This window comes from Protopterus annectens, chromosome 8.part0 (genome assembly GCF_019279795.1).
Source record: "Protopterus annectens isolate FY-2018-M chromosome 8.part0, PAN1.0, whole genome shotgun sequence".
In the NCBI taxonomy this organism is placed as follows: domain Eukaryota; kingdom Metazoa; phylum Chordata; order Ceratodontiformes; family Protopteridae; genus Protopterus; species Protopterus annectens.
In genome coordinates this window covers 1974402426-1974424841 of record NC_056741.1, presented here as the reverse complement: position 1 = coordinate 1974424841, position 22416 = coordinate 1974402426, and the positions used below count along the sequence as shown (strand labels likewise).

Sequence of the window (22416 nt, the reverse complement as noted above, 5' to 3'; positions counted from 1 at the left end):
AGAAAATGTCTTTGATCCTCCAGGAAAAAGTACTCTGAAGCAACTGGATGCAGCAGCTTGAATCTTATACCTGCCTCTCGGCATTCCCTAATTGCCATTAAAAATTAGCTTCTCTTCTGCCTGGTGTACAGTGAATAATTATTTTCCATAAACACTTTTAATACTTTTCCCTTCTGCTATAGTTTTGACAGTATCATCTCCTTCTGCTGGTATGAGTGCAACTTTACTGATATAGGATTGGATGCCATTTTCATTCATTCCTCAATGAATGGGTCTTGAATCTGACTTGACAGTTTTTCTCTAGATTCTTGGATCTGACTCTCTCTCCTCCCTTTACCCACAGTGTCCCTGACCACTGCATTACACTAGATCTCTTTTGCCTCTCTAACGATTCGGTCAAGATTGCATTCTCTCGAGCTCAGGCAGTTATCTTCTCTGAATTAGTGAGTAATAACTTTAAGGATTAATTTTCTTAAACTACGTACAACTTTTCTGTAGCCATCATCTCCTTACCAATCTTTTGGTATCTCTTTTTACCATCATTGGTGTTATTTCTACTACTTCGTTACCTTCTTATAAGATAGACTTGTTACCATTATTGATAAAGCTATTTTTTCCTCTCTATTCTTCATTCTTTTTCTAAAAATTAAAAAAAAAAAAAAAAAAAAAAAAAGTCTGTCTCTAATTGTTTCCTCACTTTGCTGGATTTGGGCTTTTAGCATAGTTTGTGGTCATGGCTGAAAAGTTTACTGGCATTAAAAAGTGCACTTCCTATGGGCATAAGATTCCCAGCTCTGATATCCACAGGGAGTGCATTTATTGTCTATGCCCGTCTCATTTTAGACCTTCCTTGTACTATTTGCACTGGTTTCATTGCCAGAGCTATCGATGACCAATGCAACAAACTAGTACTTAAGGGCCTTATCCCTACTTCTGCACCTTCTTCTTCAGTTTCAGCTTCAGAGGGTCAACCCCCCTCTCAGAAATCTAAATCTACGAAGCCCAGGAAGCATAGAAAGCACTCTCCTGTCAAGTCTCTCAAAACTGCTTCAGCTAAAATTCCCAAGCACTCTGATCCAAAATCCACAGATTGGATTCCTTTAACCTCCAAGTCTCCTTGCCTCCAGAGTCCTTGCTTTTCTCTGGAGCCAGTGTCTCCAAGACTTAGGTCTTTCTTACAAGAGACACTAAGAAGGTCATCTCGACCTTCTTCCACTTCGTCATGATCAGAACCTGTCTAAGTCTTTCTGAAGTAGAGGTGGATAGAATGATGCGAACATTTTTCAGAACACACATCCAGATGGAATTTTACCATCTCTGCCTCCCATCAGATCCATGACCCTTAAGTCTTCCTCACATACTATCATTTCTCCTTCTCCAGTCCAACATACTGCTTCGGAGCCCTCAGATCTGTTACCTTCAAGAGTCAAAGCTCCTTCCCTGACCCATTCAGTGCTGACACCCCTTGAGCAGGACAAATCTCAAAACCGTAGCATCGGCGTTTGATCTGGGGGGATGACTTAGACTCCAAAGCTTTCTGAACCATCAGTTCCCCTCAGAGCCTCAGCACTGGACAGCTCAACTCTAACCTCTTCCTCAGAGTGTAGGATCGGGGAGGATCTGAGTTTATCAGATAATGAGAGTTTCAGCGCTGGTGAGGTTAACCTTTACTTATTCTGGTCCCTCTGTCTTAGAGGTGGTGGAGAGAACTTTCTCCCACCTGAGAGCTGTTTTGACCCTTACATACTCAGATCCTGTTCCTGTTCTCCTTTCGCATCCTGTTTGAGTCTCCTCCTCATCTTACTGCACAGGGTCAACCAGCCTGGAAGGGCTTCCAGGCAATTCCAGTTAGGGAACTCTCCACCTCTTCAGTTACTTCTCCATAACATCCCACTAAAGAGGTCCCCCGAAATAGGTTCTGCATAAGGAGGCACTCAGATCCTGTTCCTGTTCTCCTTTTGGATCCTGTTTTTGAGTCGTCTCATCCTACTGCACAGGGTCAGCCAGCCTGTAAGAGCTTCCAGGCAGTTCCAGTTAGGGCACTCCCCACCTCTTCAGGTACTTCTCCAGAACAGCCCACTGAAGACGTCCCCCGGAATAGGTTGTGCATAAGGAGGCACTTAGATTCCCCTCAAGAATTTTTAACCAAAGACACTGATTTTGATGAAGGGGAAGGGTTCTCAAGATCACCACTAGAAGACATCTCCTTTGATGGCATTCTAGAAATCCTACGGCAAAAAGGTGGTCAGTCCTCCGAAACACCTTCCCAGGAAGAATTGGTATTCCTAGAATCCCCCCTCCCCTGGCAGATGAGCTTATAGCTGTTGTGTCCCCCAGGTATGGAAGGAACTGGATACTATAGAACCAGTTCCCCAGCATCCAGATAAGACCCTTGTAGCACCGAAAGATGGACAGTTTTGGAGCAAAGGAATCCCCGTAGATGCCATGGTTGTTACGACAGCCACCAAAAAAGAGCTGGCTGAACAGAGCTCCTCTGTCCATCCCCCTAATAGACTTAATTAAGGAACTCTCTAACTGTACTCCCCCCCCCCCCCGTCCATGTCAGTGGAGGAAGAGAAGGCTTATTCCTCATGACTGGCCACCCTTCAGTCTATATTGAATGCATCCATGAGGCTAATCTTTCATGCAACTAAAAGTTCCTCACGGGCTGCAGGATCAGGCATAGCCATCAGGAGACATGCCTGGATGTGACTGTGTGATTTTGTGGAGCCCTTTAAAGTGTCATGCATCAAAGCTCCCTTTGATGGATCTTCTATGTTTGGGCCCACCAAGAAGAGACACTTTCCCACAGTGAGCAAGATGGAAAGACCTTGTCAGTTGCGGGAATCGTTTTTTCTAAAAATCAATGCAGTGATAAGAAGTGGTTCCAGAAATCTCAAGGACTGTTTCAAGATATACTTGGAGATTTTTCTCCCAGAGGCAAAGGGGGAAATAATAATGATAGATGCTACCCAGATGGCAGAGGGGGTCTGCAAAGCCAAGGGATCCAAGAATCCTCCTCAGATAGACCCTTTCAGTGCTCTTGAAGGTTTGCCTGACTGTTCTTCTCTGAAGGCAGTTAGGGAGCACTTATCTTTGCACCCAAAGGCCTGGACAGCCATCACAAAAGATACATGTGTGCAACGAATCATATTCAAGGATATTTCATTCCGTTTTTACGATTTCCCTTGGTGAAAAGAAAATGTCTTCCCAATGTTCCACCCAATCAGTGTGAGTTAGCAGCTCTAGAGATTCAAAAGCTGCTAGACAAAAGGGTCGTCAACAAGGTCCCACCAGACCAAAGAAGATCCAGAATTTAGTCTTTTTAGTGTCAAGTGGTCCTCTGAGTTTTACATACCTTTCAGAGCTCCTTTCACATGGGATAATTGTTATCAAAATGGACAATATGTCAGTGGTATACAAGGTACTCTTCATTGCCCCCTTCTGGCCTCTGTAAGTTTGGTTCCCCTTCCTGTGGTCTCACCTAATATGCTTCGCTTGGATACTGGACCCCATTCCAGATGTACTGTCACATCCATCAGGGTTGACTCATCTGGATATTACAGGTCTCAGATTGACCACATGGTTTCTCCAATTCCAGTGATGGCTAGACATTCCAGGCTTTCCTCTCCTGTTTGCCAATTTTTTTTCTCAGAAACCCTCTACAAGGAAGATTTGTAAGTGTAAATAGAAGAGATTTATTTTTGGGCACAGCAGAGAGAGTTGTATCCTTTCACTGCTCCAATCTCTGCTATTTTAGATATCCCTGCTTCGATTTTTCAAAGTGGTGCTAGCTTCTCCACCATCAGTGTTCAGCTGGCAGCCATTTCTAACTACCACATTGGAGATGATGCTTTCCCGTTAGCTTCATCCAAGTTATGTAAAGCATTCCTTAAAGGTATCTTTTTACTTAGACCATCGATAAAGGATCCCACTCCACCTTGGAATCTTACTATTGTGTTACAGAGTTTAATACATCTACCCTTTGAGCCCTCAACTAAGTCAGATCTCAAATTTCTTTCTTGGTAAACGGTCTTTCTGGTGGCTAAACTTCTGTGAGAAGAGTTTCTGAGCTCCAAGCACTCTCTTCAAAACCATCGTATTTGATTTTCCACAAAGATAGGGTTAGATTACATACTAAGCCTTCCTTTTTACCCAAAATTGCCTCTGAAGGTGATCAATTTGCCACTTTTCTTTCCTTAATTTGACAACAAAGGAGAATACATGCTTCACCTTTTAGATGTACATAGGCAACTTTGGTTTTATTTTCATTGTATGAAAGAATTTAATAAAACTGACCAATTGTTTGTTTCCCTTTCCAGTAACAAATTGGGATAAACAGTGAACAGAACTACCCTAGCTAACTTTTTTCAGCCTTTTGTTATTAGAGTTGATATGTTTCTTAAATATTTCATTAATTTTAATCACTTTTGAGTTCATTTGATTTGTTTTTCCCCCTAAATTATTAGGAGCCATCTCTTAAACCAAAGCTGAAGCTTGAACTGCTTTTTGCTGAACAGCTGCAGAATTCTTCCTAGACGTTTTTTTCTCTTCACCTTTTCTGGTTGATTTTCTTTCAGGTTCTCTAAATTTCATCTTTGCTGGCATCCAGGCAGTGTACTTACTCACTAGTGACTGAATTTTACCCAAAAAATAATTTCAATGGCACTCCTTTTCGTCATTTTCTGTGTTCACATGATGAGAGCTGAAGTTAAGCTGCCAAATTAGTGTGTCGCCAACTTGGAAATCCATTCTGGAAGCTTTAGCCTTCAAGCTAGCTTCTGTCTCATCTCAGCCGCTGATTATTGTCTTTGCTGTGGCCATCAGTTGCTTCTCACACTGCTCAACTTTTTCTAATGGTCCTTCTGATGTTGCTCTTCGACGTGCTACTATGGATCTGGAGTCTGGTACATCTTTTGTGGTTGTCCAGGTGCCTTTACTAGTGAAGAGAGAGCCACCCTTGAATGCTTTGGGGAAGGAATTTTGGGAATCTCCCTCATTTAACTGCACAGAAGAACTTCTTCCCTGGGGCCTGGACCTTATATCTTGCTGCTATTTTTCTGGGGGGAGGGGTCCCCTAGAAGATGAAAGCATAACTAGGCATTTTTCTTTCTCTGAACAGATGACTACCTGAACTTGGCAGAAGGATTGTTTAGAGCATTTCAGTCATTCTGTGATTATACACCTAAAAAGAAGAAGAAAGTTATTTTTTTCCCTGTCAAAATACTGATTCCCAGTCTGAGGAACAGGATTTGAACTGGGACTGTGTTTCTCCTATTCCCTGTTTACAGTAGGGGAATTCTGATTCTCAAAAAAGCCTTCCTCAGATTGTCCTCCTGAAGAATCATTGTTTTCTAATACCATTGCCAATATGACAGTGTATTTTTTTTTTCAGTGAAAACAAAAAGATGTCTGAATCTCAACAGAGATATTTTGAATTTTTTACAGATGGATTTCCCTCACCCTGCACCTGATTCTCATTTTTTAGCAGCCTTGTAGAATGACGTTTTAGTAACCTGCACTCTTTCTGACAGTGGGCCTGTCTACTCCTAAGTCTGATAAGTTCTATAAACTACCTCAGTTTTATAAATAAATGTTTTTCTAATTCCAGGAGAGATCCTGCAGCTATTTTCTTAGCGTCAGCATCTACCAAACTTCTTTCAGTTGCCAATCTTACCTGTTCTGGGAATGGTTTGGCTAACTTTGGTTAAAAAAAAAAGTTTTTTATTCAACATTAGCCTTCAGAATTGCGAATTGACAGGCACACATGTCTTAAGTTTTTGATGGCTTCCTATGGTAATGTAAGGAATTTAATTGCTGTTTTCCCTCCTCCATATAATCTTGTATATCTCAAGTAATTAAACATTATTTGAAATGTGCTTATGACATTGCTGGTATTTTGTCTAAAGCTGCTGTCACAGTCTTTGTTTTGAGAAGATTTGCTTGGTTATAATATCAAAATTTGCCACATAATGTTAATTCAGAAAATTTAAATGCTCCTCCAGAGAGAATTGCAGTAGAGTATCCGTTAACCAGAACTCAAGCAACTGGCACTACCAAGTAACCGGCAATTTTGATTGGCTTGTATGCCTGTGTACGAGCCAATCAAAAATCGCAAAGCGGAGACACTTCTACTCAATACAGAACAGCGGGCTGTTCCTCATTGAGTAGAAGTTGCTCCGCTTTGAGATTTTTGATTAGCTTGTATACTGGCATACAAGCCGATCAGAAATTTCAAAGTGGAGGCTCTTCTGTTCAGTGCAGAACAGATTCAATAGCTTATCAAGTCAGTTTGGACTCGACACCAGCATCCTCTATCATTTTGAATTTCAGTGTTAAAGTTGGTAAAATGGGAGTTGAATTGAGTGGGTAAATCAGTTGTCTCTCAACCCAGGTCATTCCTTCTTCTTTCCAGGCCCTACTCGGTCTGAAACAACAGATGCCTCAGACTTTATTTGGGGAGCTGTTCCCAAGGGGGTGAAAGTGCAGGATCTATGGATCAAGCAAGATAAGTCAAAACACATAAATGCCAAGGAAACGATGACTGTTTCAAATGCTCTCAAATCTCTGAACTATCTTTTATTCCAAGCCCTCTGCTAGTAATTGCAGACAATAGCACAGTGATGTGGTACATAAATATCGGGGGTGGCAGATTCTACCACTTTTACAGACTTGCTGTGATAATTTGGGAGCTAGCAACTCAACTCTGCTCATTTTGTCCCTGCAGGCTACATACATTCCTTCAGAGCTAAACACTGTGGCAGGCATGTTGAAGAGGACCAGGACTGACCCTCACAAATGGAAACTGAACCCCAGGAGTCTTCCAGTAATTGGTCCATCTGTGGCAAACTCTTCAAATAGATTTGTTGGCTACCAGTCAAAACACAATTCTGCTCCAGGACTTGGAAGATAGATGCTTTTCCATTCCCATAGATAGGAATGCTCTTGTGTACTTTTCCACCCTTTCATCTGATAACCAGGGTTATTCTCAGGATTCAGAAGAACTCTCCAGAGGTAATTGTGGTGATCCCCTTTTAATTCAGGCAACACTTGTTTTCCCCTCTTTTAAAATTGGCCAAGGGCAATTATAACAAGCTTCCTCTTGGAATGGACTTGCTCGGGAAAGGGGAAATTTGATACACCCCTATTGTTCAACTTCTTCAGTTGACTTAATTTTAATATCTTTTAGGCACACTTTTTTGTTTTATGGATATTCAACAGGTATTAAATGAGGCAATAAATACTGTCATGAGAAAATTATATATGGGTAAGTGGAAAATATTTCCTTGTGGGTGCCAATCTAAGAACCGGCATTCTTTTAAGGCTCAGACTCCTGTGATTCTTCAGTATTTGTGCAAGATGTCTTCTGGCCTTTCTTATTCTTCTGTCAGGATTCACCTGTCAGCCATTTCTGTTTTTCTGTCTCTGGAATCCCCCCCCTTCTTACCTTACTTCTGGTGAAGGGGGTTTATATAGCTGTACCCCTGGTGGACAGGAGCACCTCCCTGGTATCTTAATTTTGTCTTAGAAAAATTCACAGTGCCTACTTTTGAACTGGCACATGATGCTGATTAGAAGTTCTGATCTTAATAGACAGTGTTACTTAGTGCTCTGACTTCTGCAAATGTTATTGTGAATTATCCCCATCTCATTTCCTGTAAGGATAGGGTAACTTTGAGAACAAATCCGTCCTTTATACCTAAGGTCATTTCAGAGTTTACACTGAGCCAGTCTAAAAATGAGGGAGAAAGAATTCTTCCCCACTCTGGATGTGTCCATAGGCAGCTCAGATACTATTTTGAAGAATTCTTCCCATTCTGGATATGTCCATAGGCAGCTCAGATACTATATTGATAGAACAAAAATCTTCATGACTTCTGATTAGCTCTGATGACAGTAAGAAGAAAGAACAGCCAGTGTCTAAGCAGACTATTTCTAAATAGTTGTCCTAAGCTATTAATTTTCGTTATTCTCGTCATAACAAGTCGGGCGGCCATGGTGGTGCAGCGGTTAGCATTGCCGCCTCACAGCAAGAGGTTCTCTGGTTCAATCCTCAGCTGGGGTGCCTTCTGTGCAGAGTCTGCATGTCCTCCCTGTGGTCGCGTGGGTTTCCTCCGGGTGCTCCGGTATCCTCCCACATCCCAAAGACATGCTGTAGGTGGATTGGACACACTAAATTGGCCCTAGGTGTGTGTGTGTGTGTGTGTGTGTGTGTGTGTGTGTGTGTGTGTGTGTGTGTGTGTGTGTGTGTGTGTGTGTGTGTGAGTGTGGGCCTTCTGTGGAAGGTTGGGCGCTGGACTGGCAACTTGACACCGTAAAAGTCCACTGCCAATCATGAGCAGACAGGTGATCCACTGTGGCGACCCCTAACCGGGAAAAAACAAAAGAAGAAAAAGAAGATTCTCGTCATAACAAGTCACTTCCAGGCAAAGTCAGGGCCCATGCTCCTATAGCCTGTGGCTTTTGGAAAGGAGTGGACTCGAAGTATTTTAGAGGCTGCAGCCTGATCGTCTGTGCATACCTACTATTATCTGTGTTCTGAAACAGGCTTTGCTAGGAATTTTTGCCTAAGGGCACTGGAATCTGATCCAGATTCCTCTTCAATTACTCCATAAGCTTTGGTTCTAATTCCTTATAGAGTAAGGCTTAATCAGTGTTCTTATGATGAACATAGTACAGTTGTGTAAGCAAACCTACAATAACAATAGATATTCAAATAGATCCCTGTTGCATTAGCCACTCCCTCTGTCCCTCCATTCCTCTATTTTTGCTATTTTTTGAAGAAGGGGTGGGATTTGTTATTTGCATGTTCCCATCTGGCAAGACTTTAGCCTCCCTATCTTCAGAGGCAAGAAAACTGTGAGGTATTTGGTGTCATAGCCATTGGTTTATTCCTCAGCTTCGTGCTTGTCTCTTGCATGTGGAAGGAACCCTAAAATGTTGGAAATCTGGCTGGCTGGTCCAATCCTTGGCAGGATGTCCCATATAGCTTAAGGATACTGCAGCAGTGATCTAATGAAACAGCTTCTGTTATAGTATGTTTACTTGCTGACTGTACTTTGTCTAGCCATAATGATAGTTCTTTAACAAGTGTGATTTACATGGCAGCATATCCCACCCATCCTCTCCTGTCAGGGTCTCGGGGAAGTTTGTTACAAGGGTCAGCTCACTGACCAATTTCCACACTGTTATAATACCCCCTACCTTTAGGGTTGCCACTTTGTACCAGCAAAATAACACCAATGTGCCAGTCCAGAAATCGTACCTGTATAGGGTCCATTCCTTCCTTTTTTTCAGCTTCCTGCTAAACCAGCAACTGAAAACTGAAGATCTGAGAGCACAAGAGGATTTGATGACTGGAAAAAGAGCCTACGGGAGTTCTGTTTGCCAAGTGGTCCTAGTGCTTACAGCATTAAATCTTGAGTTTTGCAGAGGATGTCACCCTTGTTAGAGGTCTTTGAGTATGGTAAAACATAAATTTAATTTCTTACACTAGCTGAAAGTAAAAGAAAATAAACTATTAGATAATTAGAACTGGCAACTTATCCACTGGTAGGGAAGTGACTGGTTGGGCCAAATAGTGCTTATCTATTGTCAAAATCTGTTCAATTAAGAACAAATAATTGTTTTATCCCAAAAATACTGCCCAAGTTGCCCCCCTTTCAGTCTATTGTGCAGTAGCTCTGAATAAAATGGGGTTTAACCTGTATACTCTGATTTGCACTGCCAGTTACAGTCCCACTTTAAGACAGTTCATTAGCTTAGCAGAACTGAAAACCTGCTCTCCTTTGCCTCAAGAGTGGTGTTCCTCTTGGCTATGCAAATACAATTTAAATGTTAGTGCTGTATTTCATTTTGCAACCTCAAGGTCAGTTGACCTTTGTCTAGCACAGCAAAGGTCAGTGTTCATCACTTGCTTTTTGAGAGTGTGTCTTCTATAAATATTTATGGAGCAGACATTTGGAAAATATTATGTAATCTTTTAGAGTGCTGTATCTTTGTATTAAAAGTAGGACATGCTTTGGGTTGCTGTTCTGGCCATTTTATCCTGAATCTCTTTCTTAGCTCTAATTATCTTCTGCCTCCTATTTGAGGAGTTTTGGTGTACTGTTTATTGTCAATTCCCAACTGTTAACCTACTTCAGAAGACTCCTCAGAGTAAAAAGAAGCAGATAACTATGCTCTTGTCAGCTCACTTGAGCCAGGATATTTACAGTGACCATATTCCTTCCTGTCATCCACCCCACTTTATTTGCTACTATTCAGGGCTTTGCAGAAGAAGTTTGCTGTAGTTAAACCTTCAGGTTATTTTTTATATCCTTGTATTTGAAGTATGTTATTTTCTTGTCCTCATTTGTCTATCATCAGCTCAGTCCTGACCTATGGGCCTGTTCATTCATCATTGCCGAGGCAAGGGTCAGCCTGGAGAAACTAGCTTTTAGGCAGCCATTAGCAATTTTTCATGTATGATGCACATCTCTCTCTGCATGTTCAGGTCTCAGGGAAAATGGGCTTACTGCACTGGACACCCTGCTTCTGCAAGGGACATTGCCAGCGAGGAAACTTGCCTCCCCATTCTCAAGCACAGATGGTGGTTTCTTTAGTCTCCACCAGAGAAAGACACAGCACCCTGTGTGCTTCTTGGGCTCCCACAGCCAAACATTCCCCAAGGGGAGATGAGAGTGCCATACTTCTTCACTCATCCTTTGACAGGATAGCTAATTGAATCCTGGTCAACTGGATTGCAGTCAGAACTCCATCACTGTGCATCACAGAACCAGGCTTGAAGTGTGTTTTCTTGGAGGTGAAGACATTTGAAATATAAATCGGGAAATGGGGAATTGGGAGATGTGCATTCCTTGAATGTTGTTGCAAGGGCATTGTTATGGGTCAAAGGGATAGGTATAACCCTGTATGTTAAAGTCAAAAGTAACTTTATTGACATTTAGAGCTACACAAGTGTAGATTAAATGAGATTCCGTGCAATCAGCTCATCATGGGACAGACAAAAAAGAAATCACATACATAGAAAGACATAATTTAAAACAACATATAGTAATGCTACCACCGTCTTATAAATCAACTCTACACTTAAGTATATAGCTACATATATTCCTAGAAACACACACTTAAGATACTACAAATACACATCTAGCAGCAAAATTCTAGTAGTATCGCACATGAACCATGTGCCGCATTATGGGTGAAAAAGCACATAGCAGTAGCAGCTGAAGAAAAAATATTGCTCCTGGGTTAGTAGTATAAATTATAATGGCTGGCTGGGCTTAATAAATAATAGATAAAATAATATTACACAGTGAATGGGAAGTCCCAACTTCCTGACCCATCAGTGTTCACACCTAAAGTTAGAATTAAGAGGTCTGATCACCTTCAGATAAAAACTGTCTGAATCTAGTTGTCCTGCATCGAATACTGTGATATCTTTTACCAGATGTCAGGCTCATAAGCAGACTGTTTGTAGGATGAGTTGCATCATTTAATATTTTGGTGGCTCTCTTTAGGCTCCTTGTTGTATAAAGATCCTGGACTGTGGGCAAACTAATGCCAGTTATCCTTTCTGCAACTCCCACCACTCTCTGTAGTGATTTCTTATCTGCAACCGAACAACTCCCATACAGTACTGAAAAACTGGATGTTGGGATGCTTTCGATTGCTGCTCTGTAGAAGATTGAAAGTGCTTACAATGGTAGTTTCACCTTTTTGAATCTTCTCAAAAAGTGGAGACGTCGATGTGCTTTTTTCACTATGTGGCAGGTGTTCCCTGACCAAGAGAGATCATCAGAGGTATGAACTCTGAGGAATTTGGTATTGCATACCCTTTCCACCATCTCGCTGTTGATCAGAAGTGTATGGAGTGTTTGCCTCTTCCTGTAGCCTACAATGATCTCTTTTGTTTTACTTGCATGCAGGTCAAGGTTGTTTCTTGTACACCAGGAAATCAGTGCATTAATCTCTTCTCTGTATGCACTCTTGTCCTGTCTCCTGATGAGACCCACAATTGTGGTGTCATCAGAAAAACTTGATGATGTGATTTGTACTGAAGTTTGCTGTGCAGTCATGGGTTAGGATAGTAAACAGTAGATGGCTGAGAACGCAACCTTGAGGAATACCTGTGTTGAGTGTTATGCTTGTAGAGGTATTCTTGCCTACACAAACCTTCTTTGGCCTGTTAGTCAAAAAGTCAAGGATCCAGTTGCCTTGTATGCATAGGTGTTTGATATTTTTGAAGAACTGTGTAAAAGGATGCAAGAAGTGTGCACCCAAGTGCTAACCATTTGTAGAGTGCCTACCTCCATGAGTATCATCTGATATGATAAGTAGTCTCATATCTGCTGTACTGAGTATATGCTGGTACTTTGTTATCTGTCTATAAGCAGAACATAATTGCTGATGGAAACATGGAAGTGGAGTACATGTGTTTAACTATGAAGCGTACTTTAAGGAAATTATTTAAACATTTCTTGCACAAGAAACACCTTTAAAACATCACTTCTGTAAGTCTTTCATTCAGTATTTTGCAGTCTTAAGTAATTTTGTAGCATTGTTTTTGCCATTTTTGGTGGGTTACACAATGCATCACATTGTGCTTAGCATTTGTTTGTTTAGTATGTTTCTTAATAGCAATGTTAGTGTGCTCTTGAAGCAGCAGGGTAATTTATAATTTATATACAGCAGCACTTTTAAAACATTTTATATGATTTCTTTATTACAGACCAACAATTTAAATTTTCCCCCACTTTCTACACATACATGGCAATTGTAGTTGTAGCAGTTTTGTGATGTTTTCTACAGGAAACACATACTTAGAGTTTTCGTTTTCTTTTTTCAGCCTGAATTTTTGCAGGTGCCTCCTTTGACGACTTCTACACCTGTAAACAGAGTGGAACCTGTTGTGATACCTGTCACAAAGAATGAGCCAATTGGGCTAAGAGTGGCAGACTTCTTACCGGTAAAGCATTTCTTATAGGTCTTCATACTGGAATGTAAATTTTGTGTAAAAAAAAAAAATATATATATATATATATATGTATGCATTTTTTTTTAAGTATGATTTTGTAGTGTTCTGTTATCTTTGTACTCCATTTTTGCCTTACAAAATGTGAACTGAGGAATAAAGACAAAATAGCAGAAAACTGTAGCAGAGTACTTAATGGCACTTATTAGCTGGATAAACTCACTTGGCATGACTAACTCTTTTCATGGTTGACCCGTGAGGAATCACCCAGTAAGTATACGGAAACTGAAGGAATAAAACCCATACAGGATTAAGCTTGTTAGCAACTGATAGCTTTAATCATTTGCTCTAGATTACCTGTGTTGTAGTTTGTTTAATCTAGACATATGGGAGTAACATTAAGATATGAGTGTTCTTAAATTCCACTGTCCGTTTTTGGTGTAACATCTTCCAGCACTATCTACAGTTGATTTTGAGCTTTTAATTGAGTCGCACTGTATGTTGTTGGTCTTGCTCCAGCCATTTCAAAACTTACCTTGGTGTAAGCTGTCTTCAGATGATCTTGCCACTTGTAAAGGTCAGATGAATCTTTCCCAAGCTTTCAGTAACTTTGAGTTTTCAGAGTTGTTTCCATTATAATTGCTGAGTGGCATTCCATTCCATTTTCTTTCCAAATTGGCATTTGTTTCTTGGAATCTCCAAGTTTTAGGGAGGTGTGCACCCTAAGCTTGTGCCTGACGTGACACAGTACACTATACTGTAAGAACTCAAGTAGCCCATGAGTCTACTGGTCCTTTACTGCTACTTGCACATTTCAGTCCAGCACAGAACCCAGAGGCTACAGCCCTTTGCCTTCTTTTTGCCATAAAGCCTTGGACATTGTAGGTAGTAGTGTGCTATCTGCCAACCTGGTGGGGTTCAGAACTACCATCTAATTTGTCTCAGCTCTCCAGATATCTTCCTGAAAGAATTGCAAGACTAGATAGTGCAAGTTTCAACATTTTTTAAAGAAATAAACTGTAATCCAAACAGAATAACAGCAAATTGCAAGACTTACTGTTATACATTTCAACCATTTTTTGTCCCTGGTATGAGAGCTGTGACTCCCACACCCTTGCTTCTTAAGTTTAGGTTACTGTACCTTGGAGTAGAGGGACCATTTTGTGATGCAGAAAACTTGAATTTAGTATGTATTCCTCTCATTCTCACTCACAGTTCGACAGTTATAGGCATTGCTGTTCATTGTCTTTCAAAAGACACACTTCTAGATTCCAGTCCTTATTGAGTGAAGCATTGGAACAGCTTTCCTCCTTGTCTGAGCCTGCTTTCAAGGAGGAGATTGTCTGTATTTGATGTTTGGCTTCTGCACTGTGCTGCCATGTGGCTTGCTGTAGCTGTGTCTGTGTTGATGCCATGTCTAGGGTAATAAGCTTTGGTATGTACTTGCAAGATATGGCTTTCTGATGCCCTCCTCATTCAAGGAGGAACTCGAACAGTCCATCTTGTGCACACCTTTGATGATGGAGCTTTTATTTGGCCAGCTTTTACAGTACCTGTTTGACTAACTCTTGAAGAGGAAGCATATCCTGTCCTATGGGGTGAACCTCTTCCAACCTACCTTTCAGTCCCCTCACTTCTTCTTAACTATAGCAGCCTCCAAAGAAATAGCCATCTCACCAGCCAAGGATGTCCTCAGATATTACACAGTCTATCTTCTCACCAGCCAAAGATGCCCTCAAACATCATACAGTCTATCTTCATACTAGCCAAGGATGTCCTCAGATATAATGTAGACTTACCCTGACCAGTGCTGCCACCCAAATCATCCTTCTGGATTTCTGTCCCAGTCCAGCTTTGTGAGTTTACCCTAGATTTGGTGGTCTGTTGTAGAGTACTCTAGACATGATCATAGATGGTCACATCTTAAAGCATTTAGGCCTTTTCTGAGAAAAGGGTTAACTCAGAGTCCAAACACTCTCAGAGCTCCTGTTCCAATTATATAAAGACTCTCGCTCCTCCTCCTTAATTAGACTAGGGGTTTAGTTCCAGAGGAGGTTTTGTGCCATGCTGAACATCAACTTCTACATTCAAATCCAAATCATCTAATTCTGGATAAGAAAATCTTCAAAGGGTCGTGCCTGTCATCTTGTAGAGCAGTTGGATGTTGTCACTCGACATGAATCTGTGTTTGGGGATCAAAAGAATGTTCTGTTGGTTTGATTTACTACACAGTAGTGCTGACTAGACTTTACTCTGCACCTCGAGTGTTTACCCATGATTCATTAGTTTATACTAAACATGTAATCCAGAAGACCATTGTGAAGTTTAGCTAGCTAACCTGAAGAATAATTGTGTAGGTTAGGCTCGCTAGTCAAGACATTTTATGCTGTATGCCCTCAGGGGTGAACTTAAATTTGCCTAAACAATTGCCCCGAGTAATTCTGAATGTTACCAGTTTGCATCACTTGTATAAGAAACTTATTCCATATATTCCATAGGTATGTGTTCAGTTAAAAATCTGTCATGATGGCATACTGTGTTTGTTGGTGACGGGTAGTCTTTAGTGTGGGTGTTCATGGTGATGTTTGTTTTGCATAGATATAGAAGATCACTCAGTGGGATCTTTTTTGGCTCAGAATGGCACAAGTTAGCATGACTGAACATTTGTATCAGACGGGATATAGGGAGAGGGCTTTTAATCTATCAGCATAGCATATTGAGGTTAAACAAGCAATTTTCTTGATCAGAAATTTTTGAGGTTTTTAGGTTGGATGAGATGTTGAGAGAGATGCTTGCCAAAGGGCTTGTTGTGTATACTGTGAGGGCTCAGATGAGGGAGGTATAGAGGGGGATTATAACCTCCCTACATCTGGAAGATAAGCCTTTGAAAATAACTGTGCTAGTTTGGATTTTCTGACAGCAGCTGACACTATAATCAAATGATAGTTCATTGTTGTTAAAGGAACCCTAATCCCTAGTGACTGTGTCAGTTTGAATGGGGGTGCCTTTGATATGTCTGAAGTGGAGATTTGTTGCTCAGTGCACCATGCATTAGTCTGATCAAACCCTTGTTGAAAAATGTGCACATCTAGGAGAACATATGATGGCATCCACTTTTGAAGTCTTTGGTAAACTTAAGTGATGAATTGCACATAAACATCTGCTTTAACATCAGAAAAGTTGATGCCAAATAGTAGGGAGCCCAGGACAGAGTCTTGGTGTACTCCACTAAGTGACATGTTTTCGTGTAAAGTACTCTCAACCTTTCTTGTGCAAGTCCTGTTAGTGAGCCAGTTGGATATCTAGTGGACAATTTGAAAACTAATGCTAAGTTATGTAAGCTTGTTGGAAATACCTGCATGGGGAATTGTACTGAAGGCCTTAATTAGGTCCAGATAAGGAGTATGGATGGTGCGGCCCATATCTATGGCTTCCATGAGCCCAATGGGTGAAATTGATTAGATAATGTATTCTGGCCCTACTCTTAAGACTGGTTTGTCTTGAGGGAGTAAAGGTGCCTTTGATAATCATTTATGAGCTTTGCTACATTCCTTTATCTTGTAAATGATACTAGTGAGACTTGAGGGTCTGTAATTACCCAGATTTATGGTGGGCCCACTCTTAGGTTCATAGGTTCATACTAGGCTATCTGCCCTAGGGCATTTATAAGCCTAGCCAGAGTGTGTTTGGCTTTCGCCACCCATTTTAAATTAATTTTGCTATGCCCTTTTTCGAGGTTAGTATACTGTGCCTCTGTCTAACAGTGACACAGAAGTGATACCCGGGGTAAACCTATGATCTCCCATCCACTCATCAAGATTCCTCTTGAAGAGAGTCAATGAGGGACTCTGCCTAACCTGGACTGGGATTTTATTCCAGAGTGAAGGGAGCCTCTGGGTTATCAATCTGTCCCTCCAGGATGTCCTATTTATTTCATTGCTGAGGTTCAAGTCTCTTGAGCGCGTAGCTCGATGGGATTTGGATTTTCTGAGGTGCAGCATGTCCATTAATTCTGGGTTGGACATGGCTTTATATGTCAGGCACAGATCGCCTCTGAGCAGGCGGTATGCCACTGAGTAGAGCTGGAGTTTCTTTAACCGGGCAGCATATGGCATCTGTTTGAGCCCTTTGATCCTCTTGGTGAGGTACTTTTGGGGTCTTTCCAGTTGCTGCAGGTGTCTGGTAAGGTACATCCCAAAAGGGCATTGTACTCAATTATGGGCCTGATGAGGGATGAGTAAAGAGGCACGATGACCTCCACTGATCTAGATGTGAATCCCTTCATGATTAGGTGGGCTATATAAAATGTTTTTCTAACCACTTTGGCCATGTGGTTGTCAAATGAGAGATTGCTATCAACTTGGGTCCCTAGGTCCCTAATTACTTCTGTACTTAATGGATTACCACCTATGTGGTAATTTGTGGGCACTTTGTTTTTGCCAAAGGGGATGACTATATACTTTTTGGCATTTAGCTTGAGGCCATGGCTCTGGCACCAGTTGTCTGTTTCTATGAGGCCCTTTTGGAGGATGCTTGTGTCGGCTGGAGAGTCGATTATGGTGCCCAGTTTGCAGTCATCTGCGAACTTGGTCAGCCACAGTCCTTCCATGTTGGCCTGTACCTCCGAAAAATATATACCGAACAAGAGAGGTTCCCAGGACTGAGCCTTGTGGGACGCCACTTGTAACTGGTTTGGAGTCTGACATGGCTCCAGCAATTCTAACCATGTGGGTTCTGTCCTTGAGCCAGTTTGCAACCCATCTAGTGACATAGGGGTTTATATTTAAGCTGGTGAGCTTATCTAATGCCTGAGTGGGGTATTGTATTGAAGGCTTTTGCGAGGTCCAGGTAGGCTGTGTGGACCACCTTCCCCTCGTCAATGGCCTTGGTGACTGTTTCAAAGAAATTGACCAGGTTTAAGAGGCAGGATCTGCCCTTAACAAAGCCGAACTGGGTAGGATCCAGTGTCTGTAGGTCCCCAGTATCTTTATTTATGAGGTCCATGATGATCCTTTCCATAGCTTTGCAGACCAAGCTAGTCAGGCTTATGGGGCGATAGTTTCCAGGATCTGTTGAGGCACCACCTTTGTGGAGAGGGACCACTATTGCTGTACGCCACTCTTTGGGTACATATCCTGTAGTAAGGCTGAGATTGAACAGTAGTTTTATGTTTGGGTTTAGCTCTTCTTGGAGTTCATGTAGGACACAGCCCGGGACACCCTCTTGTCCCATTGATGCTGTGTTTTTTGCTTTGGAGAGGGCGGCTCTTACCTGAGCATCTGAGATGTCAGGGGGGCAGCACTCTGCTGGGATAGATATTTGCCCTTTTGGTGGGGAGTTGGGGGGGAGTTTGTGCTGAACCTGTCAGCTAGGATGTTGGCAATGTCTGTGGGTTCGATGTGTTTTTTGTCATTTTGGATTAATTCTGAGCATATCTGGGAATTTCCACCCAGGTTCCTAACATAACTAAAGAAAGCCTTATGATTATCCTTAGTGTCCTGTGCAATTTTTCTCTTGAAGCTGGCCTTAGACGATTTTATGAGTGCCTGTAGTTTTTTGCTAATACTGATCAGAGATGCCTTCCCTTTTTGGGATTTTGTTCTATCATGTAGTAGCTTCCTTCTTCTGTTGTATAGTTTGTTTATGGCTGGGGTCCACCAGACAGGACATCTGCCTTTGGAGGATTGGGTCTTGGTTTTATTTGGGATTGCATGATCCATGCATTCCTGAAGGTGTTCATAGAATGCATTTATAAAGGATTCTGCGATCTGGGCCATATTTTCCACAGGCTCGGGGGCTTTGAAGGATTCCACCTCGGTTTTGAGGAGTGTGAAATTTGCTTTAGAGAAGTTTTTCACTGTGGTTTTCTGGGCTGGGGGTGGGGTTGGGATGTGAATATCCAGTGAGATTAGTTTATGGTCTGATCTTACCAGTGAGGGATACACTTCTGGTCTGGAGCATAGAGTCCCCATGTTGGTGATGATCAGGTCCAGTATGTTTTCCCCTCTTGTGGGAGTGGTAACAAATTGTTCCATAGCATTTGAGTTTATAAATTCTAGGAAACTTTGGGCTAGGGTGTTGGAGCTAGAGTAATGCTCCCAGTCTATGTTTGGGTAGTTGAAGTCGCCCAATATAATGGTGTTTGGAGAGACCTTCATATTTTCCAGTGTTCTCAGAAAGGCCGAGTGGGGTTCCTGGGTTTGGGAGATGGAGTTTGGGGATGGCACATGGATAGTCTCTGATGCTTCGTGCTGTGCCACCAACCTGGAGGTGTGGGTATCTTTGACGAATATTGATACCCCCCCCCCTCCTTTTGTGGTTTGGTCCAAGTTTTGGGGCCGAAAAGCATAGTATGAGGTATAACCTGGTAGTGCTGGGGTGCTCTCAGGAGCCTTGAACCAGGTTTCTGTCACTGCACAGATATCGATGTTCTCCATGCTAAGGAGAGTTTCGAGCGCGTGCATCTTGAGGTTTAGACTTCTGGCGTTGAGTAGCATTACTCTTAGTTTCTTATCCCTTGTGATACCTATGGAGGTGGGTTTGTCTTTTGAGTCTTGCCTAAAAAAGGCACTATGGGGGAAGCAAGAGCCTTTGCCAATATCCGAAAGCCCAGGGGTGACAGGTGCAAGCCGTCCCTAGCGAGGCATCATGGCTTGTCGAGCATGTCATCCTAGGCTGACAGGCATTGGATCCCCTATAAATAATTGTCTTCACTATATATTTTCATAGATTAGTACTAAGCTAACTGCCCTTGTGAGCCATTTTAAGCCTAGCCAATTATCCCTTGGGAGACTCAAACTCTGTACCTTGTGTATGTAAGGCAAACACCTTAACCATTAGGCCACCCACCCAACCATGCCTTGTGCAGTGAACCCCCCATGTCAGTTCACCAAGCTTCAGGTATGCAAATGGTGGAGAAACTTAAGAAGTAGATTAAGGAGAAAGATATATTTGACACTTTCCGGGTGGTAGCCAGGTATGCTGTTAGGACACAGTGAAGTGGTATTTTTTTGTCTTTAATAGAAATGATGGGTTTTTCTAGATGTGAGTTGGTAGGGTGAAGCTGAAGCTGAATTTGTTGGGAAGGATGCTGGTGATGAGACTTCAGGAGCAAAGTAGATGGAGCTAAAACTATTAGTTTGGAACAGTTTTACTTCTGAGATTCCTGTTATAGTTGAAAAAAAACATGTTCTGGCTGTCTTTGGTGGATGTTGCAATTGTATAGTAATAAGTAGCCTGACATTTTAATAGAACACTTAAGATTCTTGCTAACCAATCATAAATTCCTTTTATGGTGAGGGAAGGAGAATTTATTGTATAAGACCATTATTTATTTATTTTTTTTATTTTACAGTTTATTTTTGTGGTAATTCCATCATTAGAGCTTATTCCTGAATTTTCCATTGCATTTATGATGTCTGGAAACAGATCATCGAAATCACAAAAAATACAAGGCAATTGAGCCATATGGCCATTTGTGCCTTGCCAGTACTCATCCTTGGACCTTACCTTACTTTTTCAAGGAAAAGTAGGACAGTCATACTGGGGGAAAATTTGTGGATACCCATCCAGTAGTCTAATTCCTTTTTAAAGGAAGGTGGTGCATCAAAGTGCTTGATCTGAAGTATAAGTTTGTTCTAGAGAAGGAAGAGTCATTGTGTGAAAAAACCTGTCACTCTCTCTCTCTCTTTCTCTCTCTGTCTTTCTTCACCTTGACTTGTTGGATGGAGGTTCAGACCTCTAGTTTTAGTGTTCACCGGGCTACTTGATTAAGTGTAAGCTCAAGTTTTCTGCATGCCAGAAGGGGATTTGAGGATGACAACCAGTTTACAATCATCCACAAACCCAATTAACTAAAGATCCTGTTTTTTATTTTTCATTTGGAGATCAGAGAATACATGCCAAATAGTGGTGGAGCTTGTATGAATCCCGAGAGACTCCACTGGTTACTTTGATGCTCTCTAAGGCTGCACCTGCCACCCTCACTGTCTGGATTCTGTCCCTCAGCCAGTTTGCTTTCCACCTGATTATATAGGAATCAGTTTCGAGCACATTTAGCTTGTTAATTATGTTAACATGTGGTAGTCTATCAAATGCTTTGGTCTGGTCAAGATAAGCTGTATGGACAGCATGACTATTGTCCATGGCTTATGGTATCCTCTCAAAGAAGTTTATCAGATTCATTAGAGAGGATCCACTCTTAGCAAAGCCAAACTGCTGGGGGTCAAGTTTTGTTAGATTTTTAATATCCTACTTTATCAGGTTGGTTGTGACCCATTCAACAACCTTGCAGATATGGCTTATCAGAATATTGGGTCTGTAGTTTCTGGGGCCCATGGTTGAGCCACTCTTATTGTGAAGTGGCATCACAGCTGTTGTGTGCTATACCATGGAGACAAAGCCAGTGTCTAAGTGCATGTTGAATCGTTGTCGGAGCTACCAGTGCATGTTTAGTGTAATTCAGCAGGCAGACAGGTATGTTAGCAGGTCTCATGGAGGATGTATTCTTTTCTTTTGGAATGTAGAGTTAGCAAGTGTATTTTTATAATGCTGGGGGGGGGGGGTTCGATCCTTTGGAATATCTAGTTTTTGTGTAGTGTTCTTGGGGTTACAATTTGCACCGAATTTCTGTGTCAGTATGTTCATAATATCTACTAGATCAGAGTAGGTGGTGACATTTTAAATAGGTTTAGAGCAATGTTGGGTGTTATTTCTTAATTTCCTGAAGTAAATAAAGATAAATTTGTAATAATCCTTAGCTTCCAGCACTAGTCTAAGTTAATAGGATGCCTTTGTCTTTCTGATGGTATTTTTCAGTACCTGCAATATTTTTTGATCCTGACCTTGATTTGTGGGTCTTTAGCTTTGCTGTATGCTCCAAGAAGCTTTTTCCTTTTATTGTATTGTATTGTTTATACACATGGAGCACCAGGCTGGTTGGTTGTTGAGCATTCCCGTTTGTTGTGCTCTGGTAAGAACTGCCAGATTAATGCATTTATTTAGGTGAGCATACAATTTATTCATATTAACTGCTAGTTGTGTCAGTATTTTCAGCACTGCAGCTACACTTGAATTTTGAAATTTCTTCATAAAATTGCAAGAGATTAGCAAAAGTTTTGAATCTTTGAATACTTTGTGATATTTACATCTGATGGTTTGAGATTTTGAAAGAGAATATTGCCAGTTTGTGGCCAGCCTTAACTAGAATGGGTATAGCAGTGAAACAGTGTATTAAGATGCTATATTTGTAAGAACCAGATCAAGAATATTTTGTCATCTACTGGGTTCTTTGACTGTTTGGTCCAGGGAATTCTTGTTTATGAAATCAGAGAATTTTTGGGCATAACCTGCATTTGATGTATAGGTGTCCCATTTTATCAAAGGTGAGTCAAAGTCTCCTAGGATGATGGACTTCATGTGGATTTGAGCTTCATCCAGTT

The 22416-nt window shown here is 41.5% G+C and overlaps 1 protein-coding gene across 2 annotated transcripts in view; it reads left to right on the top strand.

The window, feature by feature from the left end:
- KATNB1 (katanin regulatory subunit B1) overlaps positions 1–22416 on the top strand; it is a 1167103-nt gene that overhangs the window by 868626 nt on the left and 276061 nt on the right. For both annotated transcript variants that reach the window (XM_044081511.1, XM_044081512.1), the window contains one exon: positions 12851–12970. In XM_044081511.1, the coding sequence (XP_043937446.1) occupies positions 12851–12970 (120 nt within the window). The remainder of the gene's footprint in view (positions 1–12850; positions 12971–22416) is intronic.